The 11,067-nt window shown below is 57.7% G+C and overlaps 1 protein-coding gene across 5 annotated transcripts in view; it reads left to right on the plus strand.

Annotated features, from left to right (window-relative positions):
* Positions 1-10,821, plus strand: part of LRRC27 (leucine rich repeat containing 27) — a 21,402-nt gene extending 10,581 nt beyond the window's left edge. For 3 of the 5 annotated variants that reach the window (XM_014550594.1, XM_014550595.1, XM_014550596.1), the window contains 6 exons: positions 2,085-2,442; positions 3,514-3,672; positions 6,518-6,614; positions 7,829-7,947; positions 8,954-9,083; positions 10,408-10,821. In XM_014550594.1, coding sequence (XP_014406080.1) covers positions 2,085-2,442; positions 3,514-3,672; positions 6,518-6,614; positions 7,829-7,947; positions 8,954-9,083; positions 10,408-10,536 — 992 coding nt within the window. In that variant the 3' untranslated portion in view covers positions 10,537-10,821. The remainder of the gene's footprint in view (positions 1-2,084; positions 2,443-3,513; positions 3,673-6,517; positions 6,615-7,828; positions 7,948-8,953; positions 9,084-10,407) is intronic. The other 2 variants (XM_014550593.1, XM_005879655.2) reach the window with 1 other exon arrangement.
* The last annotated feature ends 246 nt before the right edge of the window (positions 10,822-11,067 follow it).

Consider the following 11,067-nt stretch of genomic DNA (forward strand, 5'->3'; position numbering starts at 1 on the left):
CCTTCCTTCCTTCCTTCCTTCCTTCCTTCCTTTCTTTCTTTTCCTCCCCTGAGAATTGTTGAGAGTGGAAGGGAGAGGGAGAGACAGAGAGAAACACTGATGTGAGAGAGACACATCGATTGGTTGCCTCCCACACACACCCTGACCAGGGCCCAGGGATTGAGCCTGCAACCAAGATACGTGTCCTTGACCAGAATTGAACCCAGGACCCTTCAGTCCACAGGCCGACGCTCTAACCACTGAGAAACTGGCTAGAGCTAAACTATTTTTCTTTAAAAACACAACCCCATGCATGTAGCGGTTGGGAGCAAATAGCATTGGGAGTGTGCTGTCCTATGCACGCGTGTGTCGTGTCCTGTGTGGCACCAGCGCATCTCACTCAGCCGCCCACTGGGTCCCACAGGAGACCCATGGGGTCGTGCGGGGCACACGCTGTAATAACAGTGCTTGACAGCAAAGCCTCTACCTGTTTCATATTCTTAGCTCTCCTTCTGGATGTTGTGTTTAGAGAATTGCTTTTTCTTAGAGAAAAAAGTTGTAAAACACTGATCTTGAAAAATATTTTTTAGAATTTTATGCTTTCATAAGTAATAAATATTTAGGGTCATCGTCGTTCTCATTACCCTTCAATCCCATTGCAGTTTTTGTTTTTTACATTGAAGTCTGTACCTGTTTAATACAATAGATATGTAATCAACAAGAAAAAAAGGTAGAGCCCAGCCTATGTGGCTCAGCGATTGAGCATCAACAGAGGAACCAAGAAGTCACCGGTTTGATTCCCAGTCAGGGCACATGCCCAGGTTGTGGGCTCGATCCCTAGTGTGGGGCGTGCAGGAGGCAGCTGATCGATGATGTTCCTGTCTCATTGATGTTTCTATCTCTCTATCCCTCTATCCCTTTCCTTTCTTTTCTCTCTCTCTCTCTCATCCTATATAATAAAGAGGTAATGTGCTAATTGACCGTCACACCCTCACAAAGATGGCAGCACCCACAGCCACAAGGTGGCAGCACCCAGGCCCCTCAGCCCTGCCGGCAGTGAATTTTCATGTGACCATTACCTTTCTAAAAAATCCTTACCCAAGGATATGATTATTTCTTTTAGATCATCTGTTCTCGGGGAGCAGGCCTAAGCCAGCAGGTGGGCATCCCCCAAGGGTCCCAGACTGTGAGAGGGCACAGGCTGGGCTGAGGGACTCCCTGAGTGCATGAATATATATACTGGATGCGCGGTGCATGAAGAGATTCGTGCAATAGGCCTTCCTTCCCCTGGCTGCTGGCACCAGTTTTCCTCCGGCACCCGGGACCCAGGCCTTTGGTCCGGCTGCAAAGGAGAAGCCAAGCCTCTTCAGTCTTCAGTGTTCAGTCTTCGCTCTGTGCCTGCGTATGCAAATTAATCGCCATTTTTGTTGGGTTTGCGTATGCATAATCGCCATTTTTGTTGGGTTAATTTGCATAGTCACGCTGATTGGCTGGTGGGCATAGTGGAGTGACACCAATTTGCATGATTCCCTTTTATTAGTGTAGATAATGGCTAACTAGATTAGACTTGAAAGGCTGAAAATGAATTCACCTCTTACAGGAAGTAGCTTACAGTGGTCAGAGCTGTTTAAAATGTGTCTAAGGACACAGGGTGTGTGAGTCTACATGCCTGGGATGGATGTGTGCCAGGGCTTGGTGGGCACACCCCAGCCTGTCCGAGTGTCTGTGCCCGTGGGAACGGAGGCCTCACGCAGCCAGGTGACACGGGTCTGTGGGACACCGTGGCTCCAACGCCTAATGCAGGACCTGGCAGAGACAGAGGATGAATACATTTCAGGCCAATTTGCTCCCAAATAATTTACCTAGAGCTAGAGATAAAAGTGTCTGAAAGTCAACAAAAGCATTGCCAGACAAAAGCAGCAGGCACATGGGCTAAACGTTGATTGGAAATTAAGACACCCAAAGGATGTGCATAGGGAGTATCTTCCCTTACATGGGTTTACAGGGACTGCCAGAGCCCGGGCGGAGGGAGCTGCCTGGGGTCTGCTTGAGGCTCAGCCCAGGGTTGCAGCGCAGTCGACTGAATTGGGATTTTATTTTACTAGCGATGCACCTAAATCAGCTGCCATATCCCGTGCTGGCCTTACCCGAAGAATGTGCACCCAACGGAGGCACCACTAATTCTCAGGGACCAAAGGGGACCAGGTTAAAAGAAATGGAGGGCCCGTTCCCACCTGTTGAGAGACTGGACCTGAGTGAGCTCAGGAGATCCGCCGATTCCTGTGAAGACTGGCCGAGTGAGGAGGAGATCAGGCGCTTCTGGAAGCTGCGGCAGGAGATCGTGGAGAAGGAGCAGGCGGAGGTTCTGCAAAACCAGCTCCTCGCCATGGAGCTGCCTCCAAACCTCCGGGCCGTGCTGCGCACCCGGGATGAAGCGCGCCCCAACCCCAGACACGCCCTCAGGTACGACTCCTAGGCCAAGGTGTGTCGTCAGGTCTTTTCAAAGTTGAAAAACTACTTTGCAACTATTTGTTAAAACATCAGGGATGTGTGTGTGTCTGCATTGCCTTCACTAGTTAGGCAGCAGTACCCACCTGGCTTTGGGTTAAAGTCACCCCAACATGGGCTCCAAGTAGGTGGTTACACAAGAGAAAAGCCCAAACCTGTGTGTTTGAGTGTGTGTGTGTGTATGTGTGTGTTATATGTCTGGTGTGTGTGTGTGTGGTATGTCTGTGCATGGTATGTGCCCATGTGTATATTGTGTGTGTGTTGCATGTGCACGATGTGCATGATTTGCATGATGGGTGTTGTGTATTCATGGTGTATGATGTGTGTTGCACGTGCATGATGTATGTAATGTGTTACATGTGCATGATATAGGTGATGTGTTGTATGTGCATGGGTATGTGTGATGTGTGTTGTGTATGCATGCTGTGTGCTATGTGTTGCGCATGCATTGTGTGTGTGATGTGTGTTGTATGTGCATGGTGTGTGTGTGGGTCTGGGTATGGTGTGTGAGAAGGCTGGGGTTGGAATATTGAAAACATTGAAAATCTTCCATCTCCAGGAAAGGTGTTGCTGTTCATCGCACTATCCTTGCAACTGTTCTGTAGGTCTGAACATTTTCAGAATAAAAACCGTTGAGGTGTTACTAACCGATGGTGGCCGCAGAGGTGTAGGAAGCACATAGTGTAGGCTCCGCGGCAGCCCGGCCTGGACTCACCTCGCGACTGTCTCAGTCCTGAGTCACCCACTGGCGGACAGGACGGTCCAAGCCTGCTATTTAGAAACCTCCTCCTCCCTCCTTCCATTTGCATCCAGGTGGCTCAGGGGAAGCCGGTTCAGAGCCTACAGCCCGAGGGTGACCTGGTGGCTTGGGGGTGGGAGTGGAGGGCAGCACCTTCCGCACAGGCCCAGGGTGCAGCTGGCCCAGAAGCCCTGCTCTCAGGTTGTGTGTTTTCTACAGCATCTTCCAGGTGTGTGTTCATCGCAAGATTTTGTTAGGTGCTCGGCTAAAACCTTGTGTAATTCCAGAAGGAAGATACCCTCCTTCAAGGGCGCCCTGCCTGGCCTGGCGTTAGCGCACCCGGCGGGGACAGGGACGGCGACAGAAGCAGAGCAGCTGGAGGAGAGGCGGGCCTCGGCCTTCAGGGAGCTGCGGGAGAAGCAGGCGCTGATGGAGCAGCGCCGGAGGTGAGGCTGGGCTCCGTGGGATCCCGGCGGGCCTGGGGGCGACTCCTGATAAACGGACTGTTTCTCCCCCTTTGGAAGCCGGGAGCTGCTTCCGAGTGCAGGCCGTCTCCGGGCAGGTTCTCCCTGCACACCTGTCCCCACCCGCCTCCTCACGCCGCCTGCCTTCTTTGTTATACCTTCCTCCAATTTCTTATTCTTCCTTAATCCGCCCTCGTCTCCTTTCATTTACTTGGCTGGCAGGTCTTTTCTAAAGAACAATATTTAAAAGTAACATGCTTGTCCATTCACTCTCACCCTTGCCTCGCGGGTCTGCTGCTGCTGCGGCCACCCCTGTGCTCAGCGTGTCCTCTGTCCAGCTCTGCTGACCGCCCGCCTTCCCCGTGCTCTGGGCCCTGGGAGGCCGGCCAGCATGGGCCTCGTCCACAGCACCCAGGAGCTCCTCGCCTCCTGGTTGGGTTTGGTCAGTGGAGGGGTCCCAGCAAGGGGGTCGGAGAGAAGGGGGAGCTGGAGGGCAGTACCTGTATTCCACCTGCCCCTCCCTGTGAATGCCACCTGGGCCTGACCAGGTCCCCCACAGAGGCCCACCCCATGCTTCTCACTCCTGGGTTCCACCCGGCAGTCACTCCTTCCCTCGTCCCGGAGCCTGGGCGGCTAGCCCCACTGTCCCCGCACTGCCCCGGGACCTGTCTGCCCCTCCCCCATGAATAGCCTGGTGTGAATAAACCCTCCTGAACCCATCCCGTGAGTGTGTCTTCTCTCGGGCCCTGATGGATGCGGACTGTTCACGGACCCAGTTCTGAGGTTGCACGATTGTCCTCCCACCACAAGGCCTACTGTCTAGTTGGCTTCTTTTCCTTCAGTGAAAGGTGGGGGATGGTGGACCCTCAGAACTGGTCAGGACACATGAGGTCCCGGCCCCTGGGCTGTCCCCTGGTGGCAGAGATGAAAGAGAGGCTCAGACTCGGGTGTGGTCTGGGCTGCTCCTGGGATCACGCTGGTCATCAGTCACAGCTGTGGACAGCCACCTCCTAGAGTCCCCCAAAGTGTCCCTCAGCTGGAGTCCAGGCTACAGGGGTGGGGCGCCTGCCGCCCACCTCAGGGCCATGTGAGGACCAAGCACGGGCAGCCTGGTGGGCAGTACTGCAGAGCAAGGCCAGCTGTGTCCCCGCGAGAGGAGCCTCCTAGAGCCAATGTCACAGGCTGCTCCCGACCACCGAGGGCGCCTGCCCCCACACACTGTGCTGGCCCCCGGCACCTCCCTGCTCTGCATCTAGGCGGGTCCCACCCCTCCTGCCTGGCTTCGCCTGTTCCCTGATTCTAGTTCCTAAAACTCCAGTTCCAGCCTCGGGCACCTGCCCTTAGACTCCTCCGGAAAGCTCTTCTGCCCCTTGTTTTCACGTGAGTCCCTCCCCTCCCCCAGCCACCGTCCCCCTCTTGTCCTGCCCATGATGGCGGTGCTCAGGGCAGGGAAGTGGCACGGCGGCACCGGCACTCGGGGTGCCCGGGACCCTGCACGCTCTGTGAAAGGAAGGTCTCAAGCACCAAGGGCAGGTGCCAGCCCTCTCCTTGGTTTCTCTGCCTGGGACCCCAAGGCTGTGTTCTGTGGCCTCCGTGGGGACAGTGCAGGAGGCCTGTGCTGCGGCTTAGACTCCTGGTGGACCTGGTTGTCTTAGGACATGAGGCTCCTAAGGACTTTACCCGGGGCCTCTCAAGGGGAGGGGGCGGGGTCCCTTCCATCCAGTTCACCGAGAAGTGGTGGAGACGAGGATGGACCCCGTCTTCTGGGAGGGTAGCCCCTGAGGTCACAAAGTCACAGCTCCACACAGGACTGCTGAGTGGAGGACCAGGGAATGTGGCTCAGCTGGGGGCGGGGGCGGGAGGCGGTCTAGTGGGGAGGCCTCTGCAGGGGTGCAGAGGGGGGCACCTGGCCCTTCCCAGGCTCTGACAGCAAAGCACGGCTGCTGGGAGGACCAGCACCACGCCCCAGGGGAGCCTGGGAAGGAGTTACCTGGTCCCACCGCCACCTAAATCCCGAGGCAGCACCAAGCACCGTGCGGGACCTCACAGGGGGCAGTGGGCGGAGCCCGGGAGCCATGAGGACGGAAGAGCCCATGACACAGGCAGGGCAAGAGGCCAGGGGGCCATCTGCTGAGAGGGGAGAGCAGAGGCCAGATTTGGGGGCAGGGGGGCTGGGGAGGTGTGCTGACCACCGGAAGCTATGGGAGACCCAGGAAGTAGTTCACACGGACAGATGGAGACCTGGGCCCGGCGAGGCTTCCCATGGATCCCGTCCCATCTCCAAAGCCAGAAGCACAGCCCAGCGGTCTCTGAGCTGTGGGCAGTGACTCCCCTCGGGTGTGACCGCAGGGAGGTCAGGGTGCAGCGGGCAACCCCTCGCCACGTGGAGCCTGTCCTGCCAAAGCCTGGCGAGAGCATGGCCACGTCACAGGGAGGGGCCTGTGAGAAACGCGTGCTCACTCTCTAACGTGGAACTCACGTGTCTCAGAGGAAGCTGACTCATTGGCGGCCATTGCGAGTGCCTGAAGGCCTCGGTGCCAGGGCTGGCGGCCACAGCCCCGGCCTGGCCTTCTGATGCCTCGCCTGGCAGGGGCTTGAGGGGGGCCTGGCTCGCCCTTGGGACAGTTCGATGTGCCCAGCTCGGCCGGGGGTGCATTTCAGAAGCCGCCCCCCAAATCTGTGCCGCTCAGGCCAGTGTCTGCCCTCTGGACGGAGGGACCGGAAGTGGAGGGCTATGTGTGGAGCTTTAACAATGACAGGAGAGTCCTTGTAAGTTGTGCAGCTGCCCCCACCAGGACCGACTGATACGATGGTGCCTTTCCTCCAGAGACAGAAGGGCCCTGCTGGAGTGGCGGGAGCAAGCCCAGACGCTGAGGAAGAGGAAGAGGGAACTCGGCAAACTCCGGCCTCCACGACGGACGCTGGTAGGCGGTGCTGGTGGGAGGTGGGGCTGCGGTGAGACCTGAGAGCGGCTGTCAGGCACTGCCGGCCGCTCGCAGGTCGAGTGCCCTGGGCTCCCGTCCTCCTGTTCAGGTCTGGGATGCGGCGGGTGCTGCCAACGTCCCCCTTTCCCAGGTGAAGACTGAGGCCCGCAGGCCCCAGCGCAGGGGGTGGGGCTGGGCTGGCGCCCAGTGAACCTGTGGTCTGCGCTCTGCACCGTCCGAGTCGAATGTGCCCACAGGTGTCTTGCTGGGTCTCCTTGTCTGGGGTCCTCTCAGCTTCAGGGAGGTCGGGCACCTTGGAAGCCAAGCAGTGGTGGTTGAGTGGGCTTAGGCCCTCTGTTTTCAAGGCCAGGGCCATCGGCTCCCATGGTGCATTTGGGGTCCGAACCCAGATGGACAGGGCAGCCGCGGGCCTGGACATGCTGGCTTGCTTCTCTCCCGCGAGCAGTCAGGCACGTGTGCATTTGAACTTGGCACGATGTTCCTTCAGTTCTTTTGTTTAAGGCATGTCCCCTGTTGGCACCCCACAGGACAGGGTGGCCTCTGTGCCCCTAGTCTGGGGGAGGGCGCCCTGTCCGCTGTCCACCTCACAGCGGGGTGGCCACTCTGACAGGCAAACTTTGAGGGACAGGAAAGCTGTAGAGACAGTGTGACTGACTCCCCACGTGTCCCTTCCTCTCCAAGTACTCACACCCACACCACCACGGACCGGCTCAGTGGGGAGTGGACGACGGGACAGCGCTATTAGCGGAAAAAACACACCGAATCCAGCATGTTGTCCACTGAAGCCAGCGATGCCCAGGGCCACATCCCAGGGGCGTTTGGGGATGCCCGCCCGCCTGGGACATAGCACGGGCAGGGGAGCAGCAGGGCGAGGGCAGGAGAGCTCCGACCAGTCACCGGTAACACAGGCTTTCTGACTCTCTGTCAGTTATGTTTCAGTTCGAAACCTAGTGATTTAAAGACAGGGTCACGTCTGCGTGGTCACGTCCATTTCCGGTGGGTGTCACCCTGCTCTGTGCCTGGCCCTTCACCCCGCCTGGCCAGCAGCACGTCCAGCTGGCGGCCGAGGCCGGGTGGTGACCGCAGTGCAGGGACCGCTGTTCTCTGACGGCCGCTTATCGGCCTCCGTGGACGATCGCCTGTGCCCACAGCAGTGTGTCCGTGGGCTCCTGAACACCTTGCTGTTTTCCTAGGAGGCCCCCAAGCTCCCCTTTGCCACAGATCTGATCGAAGACGAGAAAACGCCAGTGGCTCCACCGGGGAAAGGGGCACAGCTCAAAGAGAAGTCCCCACACGCCAGTGACGAGCCCAGGTTGGTTCTGGGGGTGATGCTCCCTCCCACCCCCGGGTCAGAGGTCTTGGTTCCACCAGCATCTCATGGGCAGAGGTCCAGGCCTCTGGGGGCTCAGGTAGCACGGACAGCGGGAAGGATGGGTCCCTCCCTCAGGAGCTGCTGTAGCCGCTGGGCTTGTCACCTCCCCGCCAGTGTCCGCACATCCCTGAGGGACCCCTCCCCACTTGGAGCAGCAGCTCCGCGGGCCCCTAGCCTTGCTTTAGGTTCCCGTGTTCTCCCTTCGCTGGCGTGCCTTCTCAGCCCCCACTGCACCCTCCTGCTGCAGTCCGTGCCTCCCACTAGAGCAGTGGTTCTCAACCTTCTGGCCCTTTAAATACAGTTCCTCATGTTGTGAGCCAACCACAAGGTTATTTTCGTTGCTACTTCATAACTGTAATGTTGCTACTGTTATGAATCGTAATGTAAATATCTGATATGCAGGATGGTCTTCTGCGACCCCTGTGAAAGGGTCGTTCGACCGCCAAAGGGGTCGCGACCCACAGGTTGAGAACCGCTGCTCTAGCATCTCAGGCCTCTTTCTGCCACTCTGTGCATCTTTGTTATAAATCAAAGGGTGTGAACCCAAAGCCCCGATGCTAACAGAGCAAATATGTTTAAAATCCTCATTTAATTCAATGTCCCTCTGACTGAGGATTTATGACAACTATGTATCTGACGTGAAAACAGACACGCTCTTTGTCACATGGCACGATGTGCAGGGCCCTAAATGTGCAGCATCTTAACCTGAAGTTTTAAAATACAGTGTGTGTCCCAGCAGCTTGGAGCCCAGGGGAAGGGTTGGGAGAGTCGCCCAGGCCTGGCTGTGAGCTGGCGCCGGGAGGGAGGGGCGGGCGGCCTCTGGTGGCCTCAGCGTCCCCTTCAGCGCCTCACCCTCACAGTGGGGTGCAAGCCGCAGGCCCTGCTTTGGTCTGGAGGGGAAGGAAGGCTCCTTCTCCCAGGTTAAGTCCGGCCCGGGTCTCCGCAGGCCCTTCCAGGAGCGGGGCCTGGAGGGGAGGCTGCAGCAGCACGTCCGGCAAATGCAGGAGGCGAGGAAAACGTTTCAGGGGGTGGCACCGTTCAAGGAGATGAGGAAGGCCACCGAGGACCTGGAGGTGGTACGTATTTGTTGGCTTTATTTAAAAACAAGTGGTTTTATTAAAAACGGAAGGGAGCTTGCTGTGCCTTCTCAGAGCACGTGTTCGCTGAAATGTGGGTGGGGAGGCGTTTCACGGGCCTTACAGTGGGCGAGGGTCCCAGGATGACTCGGTCGAAGGATGAGAAAACATTTTGGCCACATGTGAGCCCTCGGGTGCGACGTGCCGCCTGACGGGCCTTGGCAGCAGCTTCTCCTTGACCCGTGGGGCAGGGACCTGTCTGTGGGGTCTTCACCTGAGGGTTTGTGCCAGCAGAGCTGGGTGGGGCCGTGAGGGCTTCCACTAAGGAGGGGCCTGGGCCGCAGCCAGGCCATAGGCCGACGCGCCCAGTGTCTGTGTAGGGTCACAGTGGCAGGTATGCAGAAAGCAAAACAAATGTTTTTTGTTTTTTTAAAAAATATATTTTATTGATTTTTTACAGAGAGGAAGGGAGAGAGATAGAGAGTTAGAAACATCAATGAGAGAGATACATCGATCAGCTGCCTCCTGCACACCTCCCACCGGGGACGTGCCCGCAACGAAGGTATATGCCCCTGACCGGAATCGAACCTGGGACCCTTCAGTCCGCAGGCTGACGCTCCATCCACTGAGCCAAACCAGTTACGGCAAAACAAATGTTTTTAATTCCACAAAGAACACAATCGTTTTAGGAAAGAAAATGTTAACCAGGGGATAAGCAGCGAATAACGTCTGCTGGTCATGAGGCTGTAAACCCCGAGTGTCGATTTATCCATCATGATGGGTCTGCAGCTGGAGGTCCAGGCTATGCCCAGGGAGATGGAACTGAGGGGGGGGGCAAGGGGGGCAAGGACATGCCCTCCTTGGGGACAGGGAGGTCCTGGCACTGCAGACATAGCGGCCAGCTTTTCTGGGCAGAGGCAGGAAAGGGCCCCCTGCCTCCTTCTCCATGTCACCTCCTTCTGGCCCAACAGATGGGCTGGGACAGGGCATTTGGAGCAGAGCCCACACCTCGTTCCAGGCTCAGGGATTCCCTCCACCTCAGCACGCTGGGTCCTGTTCCTGTGTCTGAGTCTCGGCCCCCCCTCCCGGGGCGGGTGTGAGTCTCAGGTGGGGTCGCAGTCGGGACGGGGCCGGCTGTGGTGACGTGAGCAGGAGAGCGGACCCTCCCTTGGCCCTTTCGTGACTGGCAGTCATGCAGACGGCTGCGTGTGGACACCGGGCCTCTGGGGACCTGCCCCCTGCACGGGACAGTGTGTCTGAACAGAGACAGGCTGACCCCGTCCTGTCCACCTGGCTAACTTTGTCCCCCCGCCCTCCCCTAAAGGCCAGAAAGCTGCTGGATGGAGTCATGAAACTGAGCAAGAGCCACGGGGGCCCGGCGCTCCCTGGGAGCCATCCGCTGTGCCTGCCGGCATTACAGCCTCAGAATACGTTTTCCAACACGAAACACTAAGCATCTGAAAGTGACCACAAATACTAATGACAGCGTCTTATGTGCGACGACGGGAACGCCTCCAGCGGGAGTGGGCTCGGCGGGGCTGTCTTCCTCGGTGCCCTCGCACGCTGGGCTCTCAGGTTCAGCATCTCCCCCGGCTCGCGGTGCAGGCAGCCTATTGTTTTTGATCTGCGTTGCTTTTTCTGAGGCCGTGAAAGGTTTCAGCTGCATTAAAAGGAAGAGAATACTGTAAACCAGCCACACCGCTTTCATTTCTAGCAACAAAAGTAGTTATTTCCATGGGCGGGGGGCGGGGAGGGGGGTGCTGGCTCACCCCATCCTGCCAGGTAGAAGCCACTGCCGTGAGGCCCTCCTCCCACCAGCAGGGGTCTCCTTTGACCTTCAACCTTCCCTGTGGTAGACCCCTCACCCTGCAGGAGATTGAAATCCAGCAGGGCACACCCCTGCCCCTGAAGGCTGCCCAGGCCTCCCCTCCAATCAGCCGATCAGCCACTAACAGCGTTCTCTCCCGCAGGCTAATCGATTCTG

This window comes from Myotis brandtii, unplaced genomic scaffold (genome assembly GCF_000412655.1).
Source record: "Myotis brandtii unplaced genomic scaffold, ASM41265v1 scaffold604, whole genome shotgun sequence".
NCBI classification, from domain to species: domain Eukaryota; kingdom Metazoa; phylum Chordata; class Mammalia; order Chiroptera; family Vespertilionidae; genus Myotis; species Myotis brandtii.